This window comes from Xylocopa sonorina, chromosome 8, assembly GCF_050948175.1.
Source record: "Xylocopa sonorina isolate GNS202 chromosome 8, iyXylSono1_principal, whole genome shotgun sequence".
NCBI classification, from domain to species: Eukaryota; Metazoa; Arthropoda; class Insecta; order Hymenoptera; family Apidae; genus Xylocopa; species Xylocopa sonorina.
In genome coordinates this window covers 5,753,441-5,776,031 of record NC_135200.1, presented here as the reverse complement: position 1 = coordinate 5,776,031, position 22,591 = coordinate 5,753,441, and the positions used below count along the sequence as shown (strand labels likewise).

Here is a 22,591-nt window from a genome sequence, read left to right as displayed (position 1 = left end):
TAACTCTTTCTATTCAATGAAAATTAAATGAAGCACAATTAAAATAAAATTAACACACATTTAGTCTGTATATATAAGTATATATATATATATGTATATGTGTATATATATATATTTATTTATTTATTTTATTAATAACATAATCATCTCTCTGATATTTATAAAAATGTTAAATAGCATATAAATATGTTATTATGTACTACGTATTTACAGAGTATTCATAAATAGCATATCCAGCGTTCTTTTGTTCTTAACACCTCCGTTCGATACGTAAAATGTTACGCGACTTAATCTTAATTACAAATTATAAGAATGATAAAGAATAAATAATCTCACATCACGAAAAATAGCTCTTAAATTAATGCACTGAATGTATGGACCCTCCATTTTAGACATTCTCCACATGGCAGTACATTTCAACTGTATCTAATGTACGTTGACTAATCTGAACCAAAAAGCTTTACAACAACTTTTTGTGCTACTTAGTTGTCCGGACATGCATTTTGTTTTTGCATTTTGTGTTAACTCTTTTATTCAATTATTGCTAATATTGTTAAGGCTATCATGTGGCATTGTATAAAAAGTTTCTTGTGCCTAAGATATGAAATGCTCTCTGTTAGACTAGTTTTGTGCGATTAGTAGCGTCGTAACGCTCTTCTTCCCATCTCATACTATTCTAAAGTATTAAAGTAATACAATTCATATACAATTCCTTCCATTACAGCAACAAAGAGTTCAATCAACATTGACATATTGCCCAGTGACTGTGGCTGTTTGATGATATCGTCTTCTTCCAGCAAAATCTTCGTTCTCTTCATTCAACTGGGCAGAACAAGTTTCCACACCTGGATGTACAGGTGTAACCACAATTTGTTCGTAATCATAAACTTTTCTTCTGAAATTCACAAATATATATCTTAATATGTTAGAACAATGTATATACCAGAATAAGATATTGCAACAGTGTAAAAAATTACCCCATAAGCCTCAATAACGACATTCTCAGCCACATGAAAAATTTAAACTCAGATGACACTCCTGGCTTAACTGCAGGATTAGCGTGGCCAATGTAACTCCAAACAAGAAAAACAACTACGATATTGGCAATAGCATAGCCCCAGTGAACAAGAAACATAATAAACAATTTTATGAGGCACTAAAAAGAAAATGAATTAACATTGCAATTACATATAAATAACTAATTTGACGATATACACGCACGCACGCAAGAACTTACTCCTAATAGTGAAAACCATCTATTACATAATGGACTGTACCAATTTCCCAGTTTATTATGAATATGAACTTTTCGCTCTGAGTTATCGGTACCACTAGCATTTTCATCGATACTTGGGGAAGAATCTATATAAACATTATTTTCAGAAAGACTAGGATTTCTCTGAAAATGATAAACAAAATAATTTTTTTCTTCATATATTAACCAATTGAATAATCATTTGTACTTACAACCAAATTTTTATGTCGTATTCGTTCAGGAAACAAACTATCCAGATCATTGTCCGTGTCCGTTATCGAATTGTTTCTACTTGCAGAGCCATAATCACGATCGAATGTTGGAGACTGTGTCCGAAATCTTTGCTCTCGGGACAATTGTATGTCAAATGTTTGCGCGAGAGCAAAATATGCATAGTCCAAGCACGCGTATGTTAGAAGGAAAGGCATTGTGACAATTGGTGCGAGCGTGTTAATTTTACCAGTTATGATAAAAGTCAGCGTAACAACGGCTACAACTAACATTGCGTACACGGGTACCTTGTTTGGTCCTTTCTAAAAAATTTAGTTAATTATTCAATCACTGTGTTTGTTATGTAGGATGATAATGTAAGGCTACAAATACTTACACCTCTTTGCAAGCAACTGATTCCTGGGATAACGTTTTGACTAGCAATAGACTGTAAGACTCGAGGTGTACCATACATTGCACCTAAGCAACTGCTAAATGATGATACGTAAAGACCTGCTAGCAACAACACTGAAATTGCTGATACTGTCGAGGCAATCATAAAATTTGTCAAAAGTTCCTTTCGAGTACAAGTTGCTGCCAGAACCATTGAAAAGCATAAATATAAAACAGTTCTGAAATTATATTAGAGAGTTATGATTAGCTTTTTCACATTTTGTACAATATGAAAATTTCTATGAACAGTAATTTTTACCCAGTTCCAACAGCTGCCAATGTACCATTAGGAATATCAGTGGACGGATGTTTTAAATCGCCACTCATATTGATACCAGCTAAAACACCTGTCACTGTGGGAAAAAATACACCGAAAACTGTAAACCAACTATATCCATCCTGATAGTTGGTGAAAGTATTATTTTTCAAATTTTCTAACAGCCAACCCTCAAAACCAGCCTCTGTAATATTTACCGAATAATGTGTTTGCCAAAAGTAATAGTGCATATCGATAATTGACAGCACAAATACTATATATTCATTTTTAATATGTTTATAAAACAAAATTTAATATACTTGAATAATAATGAATGTAGAAACATGCAATACAGAAGAAGAATGTTTATTATGTAGTATGAAGTATATACGACATAAAGAAACTAGAGGTGTTTGTAGGATGTAGCAATGAAATACACAATAAATTTAACAGAAAATGGACATATACAATATTTGTGTTGCAAACCATCAATACATCATAAATTGGAGTATATCATCTTACCAACATTAACATGAGTAAAACTTCCAACCATAAAGTCTACACCAGCAAGCAATAAAATCAGCAAAAGGATAAATTGAAGTTTTATAACCCACTTGACACCAGCAATATTAATAACAGATAACAAAATAACAGCAGCGCAAGCAAAACCACGTTCTGCCCATGCAGACTCTAAACCCACCAGACCAGCCATAGATTCTCCAAATCCAAGAACATTTAGTGCACAGCCCACCGCCTAAAAAGGATATTGAAGTAATGTTCTAAATATCGATCTCATACAACTTTGCCTACCTGTCCGAAGCAATACAGTAGTCCAATAGATCCACCAAATCTTGATCCCAATACATGTGATAATAAGAAATAAACTCCACCACTCTCTACACGACATCTTTCACATATTCCCACAGCAGATAACACAGTTACTAATGCAATACATACTAAAAGAATAAGGAATTATTGAGTTCCATTGCCTTTAGGAAATCATTCAGATTATCATCCAAGTATAGCTTTACCTGTACACAAAATTATTAATACAGCATTAAGAATACCAGCTTGACCTACTATCCACCCAGATCTCAAAAATACAATAACTCCAAAAATATTAATAAGACAAGATGTAAAAACTCCATCCCATGTGCCAAATAGTACAGGTTGAGAAATGAAAAAATTTGATTTCCACCAAGGATCAGCGCTCTGAAATGTAAATATTTTAAGAACGTATCACAAACATAGTTATCTTAATCACTTACATATTCTTGAGCAAACAATTCGTTTGCTCCAGTCTGATACATCTGAGGCCCAAGTTCTTCATATTCTCTATTACTCCTTTGCGTCTCATTATTCCTCTGAGTCTCTGCATTATTGTGCAATCCATATCTGGACCAATCTACATCCCTATTGTTTGCAGCATCCCCATTTGATAATTGATTTCTATCGTTTGACTCCATATTTTTCTTATATATGAGTACAGTATTTTATACAGTAATCAGTTATTTATCATTAATGACTAAGTCAGTCTTCTCGTTCAATTTTCAATCAATTCCAACTTTGTGAAAATTATAAATAATGAACTGACAAGCGCGTAAAAAATATCTAACGATCATCTCTATTTTATGCAGAAAAATGCATATTGTTTAATATCTTGAAGGGAACATTTTATTGGACAACGATAAGTTAAATGAGATTCACACCAATTTATTTTACTATTATAAAAGGAAGAAAATGCCAAGTAGTACGTGTTTTTATTGGCAATTTTTATTAAAACAGAGAGGTTAGAATACGGTTTCAGTGTTTTAAATGAAGTAACAGCTGCTATGGATCTCCACAAGGATAAAGTAATTTGGAAAATTCATACTTTTCTCAATTTATCAACCTCTTATATGAATCTTATCACTTTCGACATATCACCTGCTGGTGACGTGTTATTCCACGATAAAACGACCATTTTTGATCTCTCTAACGGTACCACATATCTCTCTCTCTCTCTCTCCTTCCCTCCCTCTCTCTCTATGTAGTTAATGTAGAAGGTAGTATTATATATAAACAAACCCTTGTCCAGATAAAAAAGTATATATTCAACAATATACCAACAGAAAGTTTCTGAAGTTAATAATTCTATTCCTGACATAAAATAAAAGATTCGTGTCCAGAAATTTTTAAGAATTCATACTATTCATACTATTAAAGGATATAACAAAACATTTAGAACATTTAAACCCAAATTTAAACGTAATCTGATTTTAAAATATACATTTATTCGTATCTGTTACAGATTATAAACAAATCATACCCACGTAAATGTATTAATCTAGAAATACATTCATTCACAACAACCGTTCACTTTACGAAGATAGAAAATCCAAAAAACTTTCGGATTTAATTTGAGGTCATTGTTCGTAACATAATGACTACGCGCAATCTAAAAAGTACCGCTAAACACTCTTTCATTCATGTACATTGGTAACATTCTCGCAACACAAAACATACATTTATCCAGTTCCTCTTCCAGAACTGAATTCAGTTTAATAATAACAATAATCGATAGTTCTATCTCACGAAGTATTGAATTACGTATTTACAATAGCATTCATGCTCCCCTCCTCCATTTTTCCCCATTACTGAATTTAGTCATTTCTCGACCGCTTACGCCACACGTGCCAATTCCAACTCGGCCATTCACATTCTCTGGTGTTGCGAATATACTCTTTTTTATCACTCCTTTCTTCGAAGACTGCGTTAAAAAATATTGGACAATTAGGAATCAAGAATATTATTTAATGATTTCAAAATGATTCAAATTATCATTTATTAACGATACCTTGTTTGTAAATGCTAGCCATTTGTTCTTTTCCATCTCACGTTCCTCTTCGAGTTCTTTAAATCGTTGGAGCTTCCTCTGTTTCTTTTTCTTAAGGTATTCCCTTTGTTTATTAGGATCTGAGCCTGCAACTGCGGCAGCTTGCATTTTTCTGTAAATTGAAGAATCTATCATTCATGAAGATAATCATTACAGATTAATTCATGAGAATAATATATATTTATATAAAACTTATTATTATGCTGTAATAATTTCTATTAACATTGACTAAAGAAGTTAATCATGCATAATAACAATTAATAGTTGCTACTTCTTCATGCAAAATATAGTCTAATGCTCCATATGTATAAGAATAATGATAAAATTTTGTTCAGTTCACCTGGAAACTTATTAGTTTAAATTAATATAAGTTGTAACTAAAAATTGGTTCAGTGTTAACAATTTTATTAATTGTCCCACTTCAGTATCACAAAATTATTGTTCACTGTGTCCTATAAACATTATTGTTTGATTCAAATTTAAGTTCAACCATACTGTTTAAAATTGTATGTAACAATATTTGAAGAGAATAGAAAACATGTTTCAACAAAAAATCTATTAATTCTTGTTACCTTTTCCTGGTTTCCGGCGATGTATACAAACAGTGAGACACCAAGAGACAAATGAACAATAATGGAATTTCAGATTGAAGCACATCGAACAGTAGTGTGAGTATCGTTGCCAATTGGAAATAAAGGAATAAGGAGAAAAATGAAAAATTAGTAATTATTGTTTTTGATCAAAAATGCAAGCCCACAATATTCCTCAAAAAAATGAAATGTATTAAAAAATACAGATGAGGGATCATGTCAGCGATTTCATTCAACTATTGTCAAGCAAAATTAATAAATTCTTATCAACTTACTTTGACTTCTGATCTGCCCAATCTGATGCTGGCCTTTTAGCTACCGACTTTAGCTGACTAAGCATTGTGACATCCGTGTTTTTGTACTCATTAAAAGTTACATTAACAACACCATCTTCACTTATTGCATCTATGGTTGCTTCATAGTATCTAAAAATTGAATTACAGATTTTCAAACTAACATTTATAATAATATTCATATCGTAATAAAATATTTTAAAGAAAGAAACGTTTCTCTTTCTCGAGTAAAAGATAAGACTATTTTTCTCATTCTTGACTGATTTAGGGAGGCATTTTTGTACGCTTAAAACTTTTACCGATCGTACAGCTATAAAAATGATAGGTATTATATAAGTTAAAGAGCTGTGTGGTAAATACAACTCGACATAGGAAAGTAGAATCACTCACTTGCCATCCTCGCTCCAGGGTGCCATGCATTGATCACCAACCTTCCATTTATTGGCCAGAACTGCAAGTAAAATAGGATCTTTAGCATCCATGCCATTGGCTTGCCTTTTTTCCTGTTGTTGTGATTTAATTAAATCATGTGTCAGCTCTATTACTTCCTCGAGATCGATTTTCAGTTTCAGTAGCTCTTCGTTTGTCGGATCCGTGGTGAGAGCTGCTTCCACCTAAAACGTTAAAACGTAAAATTCGTCCGCCGTCCCGCCATCGTAAACAAGTAAGAAACGCTCCGGAAAATGGACTCGCCATTCTGTCGTTCGTGTTAGGTTAAGCGAAAGACAGAAAGCCTCACCTGTTGAAGCTGCAGTTTGTAATTTTGTAAATCATCCATGGCGAGACTTAGACCTGCGGCGTGTTACCGATTAAACTGAATAACGTCCACCAGCCGTTCTTTTCTTCCCCTAACACTACTGTCAGATAATCAACCAAAAGCCAACACTGTTCGACACCCTACCCCTCTATCTGTGTACACGATCGTATAAAACGCAAAAACAATTCGTAAGATGGCACTGTCATTTTTACCACGTCGAGCACGAAATTTAAACGAGGATTGTCAGCCCTTTTTTCACGTTAGAATATCGTGAAACAAACTGCATTCTTCGTTCTGCAACGTCTGTCTTCGTTTAAACGAATAACAGTTTATGCGCAAGAAAAATGAATATTGCTTGAAATGTTAAATTATTAGGATACGTCGGTGATCGACATTTCGCGTACACGTAGATGCGTACATACACAACATTAATGTTATCTGCGCGTGTGTACATACATTTCGCCTGCGTTTGTATCGTCTCTAGCGTACTGAATGCACGCTGCAATTGTATAATTGACAATTGACAGAAAGCTTCGGTTATGGCCTATCCGGTAATTACGTTTGCGTAGCTCAGATCGAAATTTTCGTTCTGAACAAATACAATTTTTCATTTGCCCCTTTAAAAATGTGCTTGATATATTGTTTGTTATTCGTTGTTTATATTAACTGCGGTTGTTTACAGAGCATTGTAATATTTATTTAAGTGACATCGCAGTTTCATTTGTTCGCAATTTATCCATATGTCATTGTTTCTGAGTAAACGTTGCAAATTTTTAGAATGCCACGTATGGATCAACAGAGCCAGGGGCTCAGGTAAACCCGGAGGTGCAACAGTGGTTCGCTTCTGTTGACAGAGACGGCAGTGGGAGGATCACGGCTACAGAATTACAATCCGCATTGGCTAATGGACAAGGAGGCATGTTTTCGGATACTGCTTGTAAACTGATGATAGGTATAGTTTTACAATTTAATAGTTTCATTAGCTAATAAATTGGCTAATCAAATGGCTTTGATATTTAACAATTTAATAATATAGTTTAAGCCTTCGGCCTTAAACCATTTTTTCACTTGGAATAATTTTGATATTTTTTACGCATTAATAACGGTACATACTAATAATCTAGTAACAGCATGTACTAATTGATATTGATGATTATCGATACATCATTTGATCTTTAACGAAACTAATTGCGTTACTTAAGAATTGGTGGTTTACACACGAAAGTCTCGATGGTGATAATTTAACAAATTCATTTTTACCTTTTTCATAGGAATGTTTGACAAGGAGAAAAATGGTACAATAGATTTGTTTGAATTTCAAGCTCTTTATAGCTACATTAATGCATGGCTAGGTGTTTTTCGTGGATTCGATCACGACAATTCTGGAAGCATTCAGGAGAATGAATTAAATGCAGCATTAACGCAAATGGGATATAGGCTAAGTCCAGATTTTGTTTCGTTTCTTATTAAAAAAAGCGATCCAATTGGTCAGTCTTCTATTACAGTAGATCAATTTATTGTATTGTGTGTTCAGATTCAAAGATTTACAGGTAAGTATAGGCATGAAAATATAATTAATAACAAAGATTAAATGTGCTATAAATATTAAATGTTATATCATATGTTTATATACTTGTTATCCAGTTCTTTTTGTTACAGATGCTTTTCGATTAAGAGATAGCGAACAAACAGGAGTAATCAATATTGGATTTGAAGATTTCCTTACTGTTGCACTTCAATGTAGTGTATAACATTCTTACTTTTCAAAAGTAATTAACAAACTATTCAGTATATTTGGGGATATCTGTATTTTACTATTTTTAATTAAGAGTTGCACATTTTTTTTGCTAAAAATAATTGATAATGATTGTCAAAGAACGCGATAAAATATTTAAAATTGTACGCAAATATTTAATACTTCTCACATTGCATATGTAGAAATGATCTTGCTTCATTTATTGAAAGTAAATATTTTTCATTTCATAATGATAAATAATTAAAAGTTTTACGATATAATTGTTATTTATTTATTTAGATTTTAGTTTTCGATAAGAGTTATACAAATTTGTATTTTATTTACTTTTCAATTTGTGCGGCGCGTCAATAAAGTAAAGATAAATTATATTTATATAAATGATGCTATTAGGGTACTAATTAATCATCAATTATACAAATCGCTTCATTTAAATTATCACTTTCGGTAGTAACGATGTTTTAACTTCATTTATAAATACCCGCCACATGCAAATAAGTTATGGACTTGTTTAAAAGAAATATCAAATTATTGCATATCAGTATGTCCACAAAAATAAAATTCTCTATTTATTGTTAATGTATTATATATTTAATTATTTGATCTGACATTATTTCTGGCAGTGTATAAACGTTGAATTTATAAGTGTTATATCATTTTCACTTCCAGTAATGGCAGCTGAAATGTACCGCGAGTTTATGTACGAGTATTTCTAAAAAGTAATTATTTATATTTTTGCAACCATGTATCGCGTATATAAAACATCAATTCATAAAATAATTGAATGAAACTTTCACTTGAAACAATTATATTGGAGGCACAAATGGTATCTCCCTAACCTAATACTGAAATATTAAGCATTCTTACATATTTTATGAAATTAATATGGATTTTTTAAGTGTCTATATATATTACTTTGTTTCTTCCAGAACATCAGAAAAACGCAAATTATGAATGGAAAAATAATTAAATTAAACTGTATGTAATTACTTATAGGTAAACGGATAACCTGAAAACTGAAGAAAGTGTATGTTATTTAAGAAATATATATGCGTGTACCTCAAATGACAATACTTTACAGTTATCAATGATATATATTATATAAATATAAAATTTTAGCAAATATTCATCACATGACAATTATGAAACATAAAACTAGGGCTTGTAATACAATTATTATTTAGGATAACATGTACTTATAATTATATATAACTTAAGATACAATTAATAATAATTTTCGTCGTTTAATTAGAAGTTTCAATGAAACTTTGAACAATGGAACAAAAGCCAAGAATTGTGATATACCGGTGTCACATGACAAACAGGCGCAAGAAAGGATTCAAGAGTTCAACAGATTAAAAAGAGCACGACAACTTCTTGATGCTATTTCTCTTACTAATGAATTACTCGCGGATGGTTCAGATGTAGAAATATTGAGTCTTGCTAGCACAATAATAAAAAAGTTTAAAGTTTTAGGGGTATTTCATATATTGTTAGGTAAAGAAGCTATTACACATGAAAATTATACATATTAATTACTATTATATCTTTCATTCTCAATACAAAACTTTTTGTAGAAAATTCCGCTGAAGATAAAAAGACATCGACATTCAAACCTTCTCATACTGGTATATACCATTGCTGTACATTCTGTTCCAGTGGTGGTAAGAAAGAAATCACTTGTGGATGTGGAGGGACTATGCCTGGTAATATACAAACTTTTGAAATAGTTTTATTACACATTGCGTATTGTAATATACAATACTACTTAATTGAAGGTGGATATAAAGGTTGTGGTCATGGTCATATGGGACATCCTGGTGTACATCATTGGTCTTGCTGTGGATCAATTTTACATTATGGACGTTGCCTAACTCTTCAGAAATATGTGCATCAATTGCTGTTTTAATATCAATGGTTTGAAATAAATTTTATTTTTTCATGGATATGTTTTATTATTTTTATAAATATGCATTTATTACATACAAGTTTGAGTATAAAAAATATCATAAAATGATGTATTTTTATAATAGACATAACTTTCATGTTTTATTATAATACTTATATCCTATAGGAATGTATTAGTTATACCTCAAATGACAGTTTCATCTTATTTTTTTCAGAGCTACAGTTAATAGTAGCAGAGCAATAATCATCACATGACAATGTACATATATAATTATATTTACAGTTTTTCTTTTTTTTTTAGATAATATACCTGTTCTTTCAGAGTATTCCCAGTTTTTTCATAATTATGTACAGATGTATTCTAATCTCAATATTATCTAACTGATAAAAGATATTGCCAGTTTAACATACCTATAATCTACTGAAAAAGAAATGTCCCTTATTTCCTCGAGAGTACTATTTAAAAATGCATTTCGGTCGTATTGTGTTAAAAGCATATTCAAAAGTGTTTTTGCTTTTTCTAACACTCTTGTTAAATACAAAGTAACCCGTTTTCCAGCTCCAATAGCACTTTCACTTGCATGACCTCTGTGTTGGCTACTCCACATGCATTCTTTACAGGTCACCTAAGAAAATTATTATTCATTAAATTTTATGTAAACAAGAAAAATGATATAAATGAAAAAAGTAGATAATAAACCTGCTGGCACGCAACACAATAAAAACGTAATGCGTGTGTGGGATGTTTCAAACATAGCGCAGTACGTCGCACTTTAGTAGCCTCCCAGAGTGGTCTTACCAAATGTTTTGATGGTTTTAATTCCATTGTAATTTGTCGTTGATGCTCCATACCGCAATCTAAGCAAAAATTACGGAGGCACGTGGAGCACTGAACGACTGCCTGCAGATGTTAATAGCAATATATTTTTTTTAGTAGTTTTTTAAATAAAAATCTACATCTAATGAAAATATTTATTCACTTGAATATTAAACAAGTTATCGTCTGCAGCAAAATATAATAAATGAATGTAATGCTTACAACAACTTCATCTGTGCAAATATCGCAGAGTATTTTGTTCGCAAATTTATAGCGAATAGCATTCATCACCAATCGATGTTGAAGGGGATAATGCGGCGGTGGAACTGATGAATTGGCATTTGGTAATTGAAATTCGCATAAAGGGCATATTTCGTAATAGTTATTTTTACCCTTTTCAGTCTGAGTGCTTGGCGTCTTAATATCGTTCGAAGAATCATAAGAAGCTGTGAATTCAAAAGTGAATATAAAATAAAAGTCAATGCTCTTGATCTCTAAATAGTTCCATCAGATCACTTACGTCTACTCATTAATTCAGAAACACATGGTGAACATATAGGATGTAAGCAAGGAAGTAACCTTGGCTCCTGCATCTTCTTACCGCATCTAGGACACCAAAAATCTTTGTCTTCCCGTGTGTTAAGAGGAGAAAAACTTTCTTCATTTGTGTCTTCATTATTCACGCCATTCTTCATACCACAAGGTAATTCATAAGATTGGTACATAGGATTTGTCTTATTTATGCTCCTTGACAAAGGCAATTTTGAGTATTCATAATAGCTAAATAAGAGAATACTTTCTTTATTTTTTAATGAAAGGCTCACTTCTTTTCTTGCTTTAATATCTATGGCATTTATATATGAAAAATGTAAGGGTTACTGATATTTTTAGAATACTTGAATAATAATAAATTGTTATGCCTTTTATTTAAAATGCACATATAGAAAAAAAATTGCATTTTATGTTAGTACATATGAAAATTAAAAATAGTGCTTACCGTTCACTTTTTAGATGTAGTGGCTCTACATTAACAATGGAGTGAGCACTTTCGATTTTATTTTTTCGTTCGGGGAATGTATTGCTTTTATTATGAAGTTCATTAGATTTATTCCCATCGTTCATCGACGACTTTTCACCGCAACAACTCTTTATGGACTGATATTTCGAGCGTCTAACGAACTCCATAAACACCGTGAAGCTAATAAATTAATTAGTCAATATTAAAATTTAGTAGATTATCTAGAATGAAGTAGGTATAAATGAACTTACCAACTTATGGAGAAACCTAATACTTATAGAAACTCGTCGACGGATGATACAAATACCTATTGCACTACTTTGCGCTTGCTATAGCGTAATGAGTTAAAAATAACGTTAAAGCAAGCGCATGCGAAGCAATATCGTGGTTGCTTTATAGTGCTTTATACTAAATTCAGAATCACTTACACATTACTAACGTTTTTACTTGTTCCGGGGTATAAACAGAAAGAATTAGGATCGACTGAAAATTAGTTTTAAAGGGAAAATTTCAGATGAAATTAACTACCACGTTAACTATATGGATAATAAATTTTATTATTTATCCATATATAGTGTAAAAATAAGATCGATGATATACATATTAAAGAGCAAGTATTACATACAAAGGATATATAGATAAGGAATGATTATTATATGTATATATAAATACTAATTCCAGTACTCTCTAAGGCCGTAATCAAACTGAGTTTGATTATTGTGCTATAATACCGCACGAGTGTATGAACGGCGATGCATCTACGATTACATAATCAAAATTTCGAATACAAATACACAATACAGATAAACGTATATATTAGTTTGAATAAATCAAAACGAGATGCACTGAAGTGAGCACGTGTTATCTTGTTCTCTAATCAGTACTTGAATTAAGTACGTCTAGTTTCATTAAATTCTCTTTACAACTGGCAACTTTTCTTTTCTAAGAAATCATGTTTTTTCTTGTTAGGTACATACTTAAAATTACAGCCTTGCAACTGACTAGTATTTTACGTTCTCTTTTGGCCAAAACGTATACGAATGTGCGTCGTTTAACGAGATCTTATTGTTCTACATTTAACACTCCTGAAACGTGGGATTAAATTACAACTTACTTAACGCACGATTCGCGTGAATGTGTAACAATGACTGCTACTTCATGTTTTCACTCTAGAACCCACTTTGATAAAGCCGTTCCGAGATTTCCCGTTTCTAGCTTGATTGTTATTTTTGGCCTTACGATGTTCGAATAAGACGTCATCGGAGTCCGTATCCGATTCAGATAGCACCATTTTGTGTGTCGAAACTATAAAAACAATCGTACATCAAATTTCATTATATAATATTAATTCTAATTAAAAATAAAATCTGTTATTTCGACGGGTTTAGTAGTCCTAGCATCAAAATATAATAGGTGTCATACACGAGCTACTATCGTCTTCCGGTTCCGGTTGCAAGAGGGAATAACGCGGCGGTTTCTTCTTTGCACGAAGTGAACGTCTTTTGCCAGTGCATATTCTTTGGCATAGACAAACAAGGCCCCATATAAGACCAACCCAACACACGACTAGTGATAGTAATGCTATTATCACATAGAGGATGCTCCAATCTAAAAAAATGCATACTTTAAGTTAGTTCAATTTGTTTCTGAAAATAGAACTTCACCATTTATATCTAGTTCGACATACCGCAATTGGAATCGCCATTGCCAAAGTATTTTTGTATTAAATTTTGCATCCAAAAGGCTTCACACATACATAATCTTGTTTCTTGATCGCATACTCCATGACCTATTTAAGAACACATTGTATACAACAAGAATCACTTATGAGGTTATGTTTTATAAAAACCATTTACCTGAACAATTATTTTGGCACACGGCAGTATCGATGTTTGCTACGGACAACTGAAGAAGTCCTGAATCTTGCCTTAATTTCTCTTTCAGACGCTTAACTACTTCCGGCCCATGCACAGGTGCTTTACCTCCTTTCTTCTCGACATAAAAAACTAAAACAGCTCTGCCTGTGTGTGGTTCCGCTCTTAAGTTTCGTATGATAATCGATGCTTCATCGCGTAGTAACATTTGCAACTTTAATACCAATGAATTTTTTTGCGATACCGTTAACATATTTGCTCCGATATTTAACGTCAGCTCGACCAAATGCAATAATTGTGGATCTATAAAAAGTTAGTCTCATTTAAAATTTAATTATCACATACTTTACTTCTTCTTCAATCACTTACCGGATTTTACTATTACGGATACCGTATCCTCGCTACTAAGGCCTTGATCATCCATCACTTTTAATCTAAAAACATATCTACCCGGCACGATATCTGTCAACTGAATGAAATGAAGTTTAAAAATATTTTTTACGAACGAATAATTTGTATTTATAACGTTGAATATCATTACCATTAAGATCGGTGATTTGTCAGTATTCTGAATTATAGTGCCTATTGCAAGACTAGACGAATCCCTTGTCCACGTCCATTCACTAATTCTTAAGTCATCGGTTGATTTAGATCCATTAATAATTAGTGCACTAATAGGTGCTACCACGACTTGATCACCACCCGCGTTTGCTTTTGGGGGAGCATTTTTATCTGCGCGATAAAATTAATTTGAACAACTAAGTAATTAACGGGGCAGAGAATAAAACACAATGTATATACATACTTTGTGTAACTTTCACTTTGACAGTATCCGAATCTTTATTACCATTGTCATCGATTACGGTTAACTTGAACTCATAATCACCCTTCGTTAATTTTGTTATATTCGTAACTGATTCGTTTACTGCTGAGAATTCAGCATTATTAGGCCCACTAATAAAGAAAATTAATTATTACAATTGACAAATACAGTAAATTGAATTCCACTTCGATGTGTAAATTAAAATTTACCTCACTTGTTCCCAATGATAAGATACAATCTTAATATCGTCTTTACTTTTCCGGCCATCGAGTATAGTTCTCGTTTCGGGTAAAGCTATAGTTATATCTTCGCCAGCATCGGCTATATTATATATAAACGATATAAATCCGTAATTCTTAAATCTTCATTTTAAAAAAGCACAACTAAAATGTCTTTGTTGAATATTACCTTTTGGCGGTTTGTTCGTTGGTGGTTTTACAAACACGTGCACTTCAGCTGTAGAAGACTGCTCTGAATTGTCTGTTACTTTTAGCACGAACGTATACATTCCCTCCTCCAGATTAGAAAGCTGTAAATACGGTGTTCTCGTGTTTTGCATATCTACTGCCTTGTTCTGATCTGAGGGACTCTTTGTCCATTCCCAGCTTGCTATTCCGTGATCATCTGAGCTCAAATTACCGTTCAACGTCAGCGTATTCTGTGGTAAATATATAATAATATCTTGGCCGGCATTCGCGCTGGGAGGATAATCGATCACTTTCAAAACCGTTATATTAGCGCTAGTGAAATTAGTAATATGGTTGGAATCTTCAACAGTCAATCTAAAAAGGAAGAAAGAAATGAATAAAAATTCAAAATATATCGAAGAATTATTAAAGTCGCTTGAAAATAATATTATTAATTTTATGGTACTAACTTGAAGGTATAATTGCCAGGAATAAGATTATCCAACTGTAAAGTAGGTGTATCAACTAGATTAGGATGGTATCCGATAGGGCCTTGTTGTAATTCCCAGTGATAGGAAATAACGCGATCGTCGTCTTTACTCGACGAACCGTCTAGCACAGCACCTGTATTTGGTAGTTTTACAACTTGCGAGGCGGGTGAAATTATAGCAATTGGAGGTTGATTTATTCTTTTAGCTACAAAATGGTAACGAAATTATTAAGTCATAATAAAATCAAAAGCTGAAATAAATGTAAATGTATAGGGAAAGAACTTACGTGGTAAAACACTAACGTTTGCATATGCCTCACCATAGGCATTCAGGCCGTTGACCGTTACTTTAAATGAATATAAACCCTCAGACAAATTGCTTAGTTTAACAGTCATGCGATTCTGATCGGTCATTATACCGGTATGACCCTCTGGTTGACTTAAAAGACTCCAGGCATAATTGTAATGTTCGTTCTCTTGTTCCGCTGGTACAGTATAAGCGGACAACGTTACTTCGTTTTCTGGTAGGCGTACTTCTTTTGAAACTGCAGAAACTAAAAGTCTTTTCATTGGTGGTTTCATGGATGTACTAGAGTCTTTGGTATTTTGTGCTTTCACCTGTGGTGTCACACCGAGCTCTATGTCTTCTTCCAAACTACAGATTCCTGTGACAATAAATATAAATTTTAAAAGTCACATTGACCTGGATACATAAAATAATATTTAACAACAACGATTACCAGCAATATTTCGTTTAAATCCAAGGGAACACTGACAAACTCCAACATCCGACTTATCCCCAGATTTGACACACACCTCATGCTCTAAACAATTTCCCTGAGTGATACAACTTATTCCATTCGATCCGCTAAAAAGTATGTTATCACTGTCTGTATCCATCAGGAAACCTCTAAAAACATTGATTAAAATAGACATTGCATAAAAGCATGAGATAGAAAATTCAGAGCTTACCCGGTATCATCGCTCACTTGTTCCAACAAGTCACTCCATATTTCATCTTCCTCTACAGGTTTAACTAAGACCATACTGGGGGGATTTTCATTCGCTAAATCTTTTCTGTACAAAGGTATACATATCTTGGAACTTTCGCACTGGACATGGTAGCAGGTACCATTATACATAAGCGCCACATTGCATGTAAGCTTGGTGCAGCACGTAGCCATGCAGTGTTTCATACTGTTTAAATGCGGCTGGGTAGTATAAAGTCCGCTAGAAAGGTTCCCACGTGGCGTGTAACTGGTAAACACTTTGGGGTAAGAGCTGGGACATAGAATTTGCCATTTTGTGTCCCAATCTGAATAATCGCCGATGCAATTTCCAAATAGCAACAAATACAGTCCCCAATAAAGGATTTCGTACATCTTAACTGAAACAGAAATCTAGTGCTAAAGATATTTCTAATTCTGTATCGAATACTTACAACTGTGGCCAGGATTCATTTATTCAGTCAAATTGAAAATCCCTACCTTATCGCGTATACACGTTTCGAAATAAATAATAGACCTTGAAATGATCAAGATAAATGCTTTCAGGTTATTTTACGAGGCATCTGTCGCTCTCTGGATTGTTTCACTGCCAAATATCGATTGCGAACTGTTCAGGAGATCGTCCCGCTGGTATTAAGTCGAACTTGGCGTGCAGAAATACACGACATAGGCTTATCATATATTAGCCGCATGTTATTATCAACACCAGCAGCTAATCAGCTATAAGGGCTATTATCATATTTCCTGTTGTACTGCACAAGGAGGAGGCCTGGCGAAGGAATACGATAACGTTTTGCGGTCTACTAATTAATGACCGGAATAAAGTTTATATCGCGTTAATTAACGCAACAAGCCCAGCTTGCCATACAAAAATAGGAGCGCCCGCTGTAAAAAAAACCTTACGCGCTTACTATCGTTTGACAACTCGCATGCCTGTGTAACACCTGCGCTCGAGGGAAATGTACTCAGAGGTCGACACTGGTAAAAATAATTGACAAATTATCCCTGAAACTTACGAAGCTATCACGGTATCATGTGCTCGCGCCACGTATTTACATCATCTTTTTCTCCGTACTTATCAGTTTTAATAAATGTCTCACCGCTCGTTTCAATAAAAAAAAGGAGCATCACTGCGCCAACGTATCATGCAAATGAAACGGCTTAGGTTGCCCTATTATCCGGCTTATCGAATAATAATTAGACAGAGCGAGAAATCGTAAACGGTGTTTCTGTTAAGAACCAAGATACACTTCATCCTGGAGATTGCTGTATAACCAATGCGCTATTATGCATTATTATAATGATGGACACGTGGAACGGGAGAAATTTAAAGACTCCCGCGTTCGATGGTCAGAACACACCGCGCACACCGTCGACGATCCTGCTGCTAGCGAGATATTTACCAAGCTCTTTACGGTTGTGCATTCAAACACCGGAAAGAGGTATGAGCAAGTTCATCGGGTTCGACGTGGGTGGCCTGGAAGCAAGCGTAACGTGTGTGTGGTCCGAGCGTTCGTATGCTGGATGCGGCTGTCGCGAGCGTAGAAGATGCAAGACGCTTTGTTCGAACGAAACGGAGAGCTTTCTCCGTGGCAGACTATAGCCGCTCTGGGAATAATCGGCGTATAGTTACGAGCGATGCGTCCGAAGGTACTGTTTTTAATTCGCAAAACGCCCACGTTGTTTATCGCGGCACGGTACACGTGATGTTTTGTTTTTTAATTAAGCCGATAACATGCCGGGAGGCAATTTATCACGACACCATGTCCCTTTTTTTTTTCTCCCTTTTAACGGCGCCGATATTTTTCAGATGACGCTGTTGTTCATTTACTGTGTTTTCGTTTTTCATCGGGCATCGTCGGAGCTGGCGCACGGTTTCGCCGCTAATTCGAACGGCGAGAACGAAACCTGGAAGCACGGTCTGGAGCTGGGTCCGAGGCACAGAATTAAAGAGTCCAGTTACCTGCTGGATAGGTATCCCATAAGAGAATTACCACCGGATTCTTTGAATTGCCGTAGGCCGGCGAAATGTGTGGAGATGCAGAGGAATACATGCATGGGTACAAGATTGCCATATACAACCACCACATTGGATCTTATACCAGAGCATGTGACTCAAGATATTGTAGAGGTATATTATATTGCATGGGTATTGCAAAATCTCTACGCTTAAGTTATTGCATACTTTTTAAAGTGCAGTTCTTGTTGCACATTTTATATACAAGGAGGTATAAGCTTTGGAAGCTTGAAGCCACTTTCACTTTTCCTTATTCTGTTGTCCTTATACCTGATTTTGCAGGTCAGAAAGACCCTATTTAAAATCACCTCAGGTACTTCCTGCCTTGACCATATTGTTCTTAGATATTACTCCCACTACAGTGTTCACATTTATCTTCCTTCTATTAATACTTTACTTTCAATGACATATTTTAAAATTATTGATTTGCATTTTTTTTTTATTGTTCTGTAAATATTATTTATTTTTTGAAAATAATTGTTACAGGAAAGGTTACACACATTACAAGCATTAAGACATATGCCAAAGTGTTGGGCAGTTGTTCAGCCCCTTCTGTGCTCAATATTCATGCCAAAATGTATCAATGATACAGTAGATTTGCCATCACAAGAGATGTGTAAAATAGTTTCTGGACCGTGCAGAATTGTGTTCAATCACACGATATGGCCAAGCTTTATTAAATCTGAGAATACAGATTTATTTCCTAGTTTGTGCAAAAATGATATCAGAGAGTTGAAGTTTAATATTTCTGGAAAATGTTTAAAACCATTGGTTCCGACTGATAATACGCTCGCCATATTTGAGGGAGTAGAAGGCTGTGGCACACAATGCAATGATCCGCTTTTTACACCGGATGAGCATAAGCAAATTCATTCTTTTATTGCTTGGGCTGCAGGCATCTGTGGCTCCTTCAATTTATTCACAGTTGTAAGTAATATTTGTACTGGATAAAGGAACACATTTGAATGGCAAAAAACTTTTCATATATTGTTTCAGATAACATTTCTAATTGATTGGAGAAGCGCAAATAAATATCCAGCATTAGTAATATTCTACATAAATTGTTGTTTTATGGTATCCTGTATTGGATGGCTTGCTCAATTTACACCAGGAAGTAGAGAGGTGATTGTATGTAGGAAGGATGGAACCTTAAGAATGAGTGAACCAAGGTAATTTATACTTACCTGACGTGTACAATAAATTGTTTCGCTATGAAGTGTATTTTGTGCAAGATTTAATTACACACAGTTAAGTCGAACATAAACAAACTTTGTGTACTAATGTATTTTCAGTGGAGAAAATTTATCATGTGTCGTAGTGTTTGTCCTTGTGTATTACTCCCTTATGGCAGCTATGGTGTGGTTTGTCATTCTTACATATGCCTGGCATATGAGTTTCCAAGCATTAGGCAAAATTCAAGACAGAATCGACAAGAAGGGTGCATACTTTCATTTAATCGCTTGGTGTTTACCACTTGTCCTCACTGTTACAATAATGGCATTAGGAGAAATCGATGGAAACAGCGTTACCGGCATATGTTTCGTGGGTTACACTAATCATGCAGTCAGAGCTTGGTTTTTGCTTGGTCCTGTGTTGATTGTATTACTTGTTGGAGGATACTTTTTATCCAGAGGTATAATTTTTATCAAAATTTACACATTTTTGCGCTTAAACATTTTGTCTTATATTTTATGTGTCTATAATAAAATATATTTCTTTATATGCTTTCGTAAAGAACGTTGTCGGTAAGTATATTTTTGTAACGGAAATAATTGTTGTAAGATAAAATTTTCACTTAATTGTAACTTAACTAACATTGCATGTATTTTTTAGGATTAATTACCCTGATTCGATTAAAGATAAGTAGTCAAGAAATCATATCCGAAAGGGCAAGCTCCAAAATACGAGAGACTATCGTACGTATGGGATTATTTTCGATCTTCACATTCACTGCGGTTATAGTGACGTTTTATTGTCACATTTATGAATTCCAACATTCATGGGAATGGCGTCAGAGTTTTAGAAATTACATGATGTAAGAACAGCATGGATGTGTAAAAAAAATTAGAAAAGAAAGTTCTACACTGTAATTTTTAAACATATTTTATATTTCACGCTCAGATGTGCAATAACAACAAAATATTTGGATATCTCCGAATGTAAGATGGAAGTTCGACCAAGTGCAGCTAAAATGCAATTACACTTACTTTCACCATTTTTTGCTGGTATTCTCATGTCTTCATGGGTTTGGACTGGATCCACGGTGGACACTTGGACCAGATTTCTTAGACGGTAAAATTCTAAGTTTGCTTTTAGCATACTGTATGAAAATGAAGTATCAGTTAATTGATTCGTATCTTTCAGTACCTTCAATTGCGAAACCGAAGAACCTATCAGATTAAAAAAACACAAATTGATAGCGCAGGCATTTGCAAAACGGAAGACGTTCAATAACGCTGGCCGATTGTCTATCAGCTTCCATAACACCCACGAAGATCCCGTTGGTTTGAACTTCGATTTAAACTCTGTAGCGTCTCAAGATTTTAGTTCAACATGGGCAGCTGCTTTGCCCAAGCTAGTGACCCGTCGGGGTGCGCTCGTGGGAGGCACCACTGGTTCTGTATCGAGTAACAGAAGAAATTCTGTGGACTCTGAGATCAGTTTCAGTGTGCGTCGAGTGTCGGTGGAGTCCAGGCGAAACTCATTGGACTCTCAAATATCCGTTCAAATAGCTGAATTGAAAACAACGCGGAAAGTAGCAAGCAGTTCGCGCGGACGTCGTGGAAAAAGGCGACGAGACTTTGGTAAATCACGATCAGGCAAAGTAGGGCCACTATTCAGAAGAGGCAGCACTACGTCGCAAGAAAGTCAACTCGGTGCACAGATACTCTCAGCGTTAACCATTGGCGGAAATTCGAGAGTACCGCCTATCCAAGTCCCAAACATGAAAAGACGTTCAGCTAGCGCAGGTCTCGACGAGCGCACTTTGAATCCCAAAATGTTCGATGGAAAGAACGCAGGCATGTTATTACCTTTTCTATTTCCGGGCCACAGTGGTAGCGATGAAAATTTGAGTAGCGAGGAGAAAGGCCATCAAGGTATGTCGGGTAAAGACGTGGACATCGAAGGTGGAAATATGGAAAAGGACGATCAGGATAGTGATAGCGATGACAGTCAACCGGAAGAGGAGGCGAAGATGTTGGATCCGGAAGAACTACCCGAACGCAGCAAGAGCAAAACTAGTAACAAGAGTGCCAGAAGTTATGGTCATGAGAGCGATAGAAGGAGCCGAGAAGGTCGTAGGAGTAAATATCTGCTTCAGGATGAGACGATTTTGAAACATCTGTTTCAAGAGTCCAGCGACATAAAATTGAAAAGTGACGCAGATTTGAAAGAAGTGTACAAAAAGGCTGGAATGGGAAATCTCGCGTCCAGCTTAACTTCGTGCTGCCCTGAATTAACGAGACTTATGCAGTCCGAAGGTCAAACTGGGAACGCTCGTGAAATGGCTACACAGACATCATTGCCATTGGACATTTTAGAAATGGAGGAGTTGAAACAAAGTATAGACGAAATTATAAATAATCGACATTGCAGCTCGAAGGGAACGCAGATCTCACCGCAATTAAATAAAAATAAAAATATTGCCACGTAACATATAAGTTTTTGTTTAGCATTTGTATGAAAATATTTTACGGCATATTACGTGTGGAAGGCCCTTTTTAGTTAGTCTTTTCTCTTGCATTTATGGTTTTGAATGTTCCTTATATAAGGAGAGGTAAAAGTCT

The 22,591-nt window shown here is 34.5% G+C and overlaps 7 protein-coding genes and 1 long non-coding RNA gene across 8 annotated transcripts; 4 read left to right on the top strand and 4 right to left on the bottom strand.

Moving 5' to 3' along the window:
- Window positions 1-118: 118 nt before the first annotated feature.
- On the bottom strand, window positions 119-4,147 carry LOC143426210 (solute carrier family 12 member 8). Its single transcript, XM_076899473.1, has 10 exons — window positions 3,443-4,147; window positions 3,206-3,386; window positions 2,985-3,130; window positions 2,697-2,928; window positions 2,178-2,379; window positions 1,863-2,097; window positions 1,468-1,788; window positions 1,238-1,399; window positions 978-1,156; window positions 119-895 (listed from the first exon to the last, which is right to left on the bottom strand). Exons 1-10 carry the CDS (start codon window positions 3,638-3,640, stop codon window positions 736-738), a joined length of 2,016 nt encoding a protein of 671 aa, XP_076755588.1. The 5' UTR covers window positions 3,641-4,147; the 3' UTR covers window positions 119-735.
- Window positions 4,148-4,427: 280 nt separating this feature from the next.
- On the bottom strand, window positions 4,428-6,851 carry Spf30 (Splicing factor 30). Its single transcript, XM_076899497.1, has 5 exons — window positions 6,672-6,851; window positions 6,323-6,546; window positions 5,915-6,064; window positions 5,011-5,161; window positions 4,428-4,923 (listed from the first exon to the last, which is right to left on the bottom strand). The coding sequence occupies exons 1-5, from the start codon at window positions 6,708-6,710 to the stop codon at window positions 4,780-4,782; spliced, it is 708 nt and encodes a 235-aa protein (XP_076755612.1). The 5' UTR covers window positions 6,711-6,851; the 3' UTR covers window positions 4,428-4,779.
- A 319-nt stretch (window positions 6,852-7,170) lies between these two features.
- On the top strand, window positions 7,171-8,518 carry Pef (penta-EF-hand domain containing protein peflin). Its single transcript, XM_076899499.1, has 4 exons — window positions 7,171-7,240; window positions 7,467-7,641; window positions 7,961-8,239; window positions 8,349-8,518. The coding sequence occupies exons 1-4, from the start codon at window positions 7,229-7,231 to the stop codon at window positions 8,438-8,440; spliced, it is 558 nt and encodes a 185-aa protein (XP_076755614.1). The 5' UTR covers window positions 7,171-7,228; the 3' UTR covers window positions 8,441-8,518.
- Window positions 8,519-9,113: 595 nt separating this feature from the next.
- LOC143426379 (uncharacterized) lies at window positions 9,114-10,388 on the top strand. Its single transcript, XM_076899818.1, has 4 exons — window positions 9,114-9,142; window positions 9,695-9,939; window positions 10,020-10,148; window positions 10,221-10,388. Exons 1-4 carry the CDS (start codon window positions 9,114-9,116, stop codon window positions 10,349-10,351), a joined length of 534 nt encoding a protein of 177 aa, XP_076755933.1. The 3' UTR covers window positions 10,352-10,388.
- A 102-nt stretch (window positions 10,389-10,490) lies between these two features.
- LOC143426533 (protein meiotic P26) lies at window positions 10,491-12,557 on the bottom strand. Its single transcript, XM_076900069.1, has 6 exons — window positions 12,437-12,557; window positions 12,165-12,365; window positions 11,688-11,947; window positions 11,390-11,613; window positions 11,051-11,251; window positions 10,491-10,976 (listed from the first exon to the last, which is right to left on the bottom strand). The coding sequence occupies exons 2-6, from the start codon at window positions 12,350-12,352 to the stop codon at window positions 10,728-10,730; spliced, it is 1,122 nt and encodes a 373-aa protein (XP_076756184.1). The 5' UTR covers window positions 12,353-12,365; window positions 12,437-12,557; the 3' UTR covers window positions 10,491-10,727.
- On the top strand, window positions 11,732-17,615 carry LOC143426534 (uncharacterized). Its single transcript, XR_013102162.1, has 3 exons — window positions 11,732-11,870; window positions 16,810-17,182; window positions 17,333-17,615. It is a non-coding gene; the product is annotated as an uncharacterized LOC143426534 (long non-coding RNA).
- Window positions 12,723-17,175, bottom strand: LOC143426531 (dyslexia-associated protein KIAA0319). Its single transcript, XM_076900068.1, has 13 exons — window positions 16,752-17,175; window positions 16,520-16,689; window positions 16,067-16,444; window positions 15,760-15,985; window positions 15,291-15,664; window positions 15,092-15,203; window positions 14,865-15,013; window positions 14,601-14,791; window positions 14,429-14,528; window positions 14,042-14,362; window positions 13,873-13,974; window positions 13,608-13,793; window positions 12,723-13,490 (listed from the first exon to the last, which is right to left on the bottom strand). The coding sequence occupies exons 1-13, from the start codon at window positions 17,159-17,161 to the stop codon at window positions 13,342-13,344; spliced, it is 2,868 nt and encodes a 955-aa protein (XP_076756183.1). The 5' UTR covers window positions 17,162-17,175; the 3' UTR covers window positions 12,723-13,341.
- A 559-nt stretch (window positions 17,616-18,174) lies between the features above and the next one.
- Window positions 18,175-22,508, top strand: Smo (smoothened, frizzled class receptor). Its single transcript, XM_076899033.1, has 8 exons — window positions 18,175-18,436; window positions 18,597-18,917; window positions 19,290-19,730; window positions 19,800-19,972; window positions 20,096-20,436; window positions 20,637-20,838; window positions 20,925-21,095; window positions 21,168-22,508. Exons 1-8 carry the CDS (start codon window positions 18,425-18,427, stop codon window positions 22,456-22,458), a joined length of 2,952 nt encoding a protein of 983 aa, XP_076755148.1. The 5' UTR covers window positions 18,175-18,424; the 3' UTR covers window positions 22,459-22,508.
- The last annotated feature ends 83 nt before the right edge of the window (window positions 22,509-22,591 follow it).

Excerpts from the sequence above, each read along its gene's own strand:
- Spf30 (XM_076899497.1), bottom strand. The coding sequence starts at position 6,710 with ATGGATGATTTACAAAATTACAAACTGCAGCTTCAACAG. Across the intron at positions 6,065-6,322 it reads CCCTGGAGCGAGGATGGCAA|ATACTATGAAGCAACCATAG; the intron begins GTGAGTGATTCT and ends TTCAATTTTTAG. Across the intron at positions 5,162-5,914 it reads TGGGCAGATCAGAAGTCAAA|AAAAATGCAAGCTGCCGCAG; the intron begins GTAAGTTGATAA and ends TTCAATTTACAG.
- LOC143426533 (XM_076900069.1), bottom strand. The coding sequence starts at position 12,352 with ATGGAGTTCGTTAGACGCTCGAAATATCAGTCCATAAAGAGTTGTTGC. Across the intron at positions 11,614-11,687 it reads TTCTGAATTAATGAGTAGAC|CTTCTTATGATTCTTCGAAC; the intron begins GTAAGTGATCTG and ends TTGAATTCACAG. Across the intron at positions 10,977-11,050 it reads ATTGTGTTGCGTGCCAGCAG|GTGACCTGTAAAGAATGCAT; the intron begins GTTTATTATCTA and ends TAATTTTCTTAG.
- LOC143426531 (XM_076900068.1), bottom strand. The coding sequence starts at position 17,161 with ATGTACGAAATCCTTTATTGGGGACTGTATTTGTTGCTATTTGGAAAT. Across the intron at positions 16,445-16,519 it reads ATTTAAACGAAATATTGCTG|GAATCTGTAGTTTGGAAGAA; the intron begins GTAATCGTTGTT and ends TTATTGTCACAG. Across the intron at positions 13,975-14,041 it reads GTGCCAAAATAATTGTTCAG|GTCATGGAGTATGCGATCAA; the intron begins GTAAATGGTTTT and ends GTTCTTAAATAG.
- LOC143426210 (XM_076899473.1), bottom strand. The coding sequence starts at position 3,640 with ATGGAGTCAAACGATAGAAATCAATTATCAAATGGGGATGCTGCAAAC. Across the intron at positions 2,098-2,177 it reads TTGGCAGCTGTTGGAACTGG|AACTGTTTTATATTTATGCT; the intron begins GTAAAAATTACT and ends ATATAATTTCAG. Across the intron at positions 1,400-1,467 it reads TACGACATAAAAATTTGGTT|AGAAATCCTAGTCTTTCTGA; the intron begins GTAAGTACAAAT and ends TATCATTTTCAG.
- Pef (XM_076899499.1), top strand. Across the intron at positions 7,642-7,960 it reads TGCTTGTAAACTGATGATAG|GAATGTTTGACAAGGAGAAA; the intron begins GTATAGTTTTAC and ends CCTTTTTCATAG. Across the intron at positions 8,240-8,348 it reads TCAGATTCAAAGATTTACAG|ATGCTTTTCGATTAAGAGAT; the intron begins GTAAGTATAGGC and ends TTTTTGTTACAG.
- LOC143426379 (XM_076899818.1), top strand. The coding sequence starts at position 9,114 with ATGGCAGCTGAAATGTACCGCGAGTTTAT. Across the intron at positions 9,940-10,019 it reads GGTATTTCATATATTGTTAG|AAAATTCCGCTGAAGATAAA; the intron begins GTAAAGAAGCTA and ends AACTTTTTGTAG. Across the intron at positions 10,149-10,220 it reads ATGTGGAGGGACTATGCCTG|GTGGATATAAAGGTTGTGGT; the intron begins GTAATATACAAA and ends ACTTAATTGAAG.
- Smo (XM_076899033.1), top strand. Across the intron at positions 18,918-19,289 it reads TGACTCAAGATATTGTAGAG|GAAAGGTTACACACATTACA; the intron begins GTATATTATATT and ends TAATTGTTACAG. Across the intron at positions 19,973-20,095 it reads TTAAGAATGAGTGAACCAAG|TGGAGAAAATTTATCATGTG; the intron begins GTAATTTATACT and ends ATGTATTTTCAG.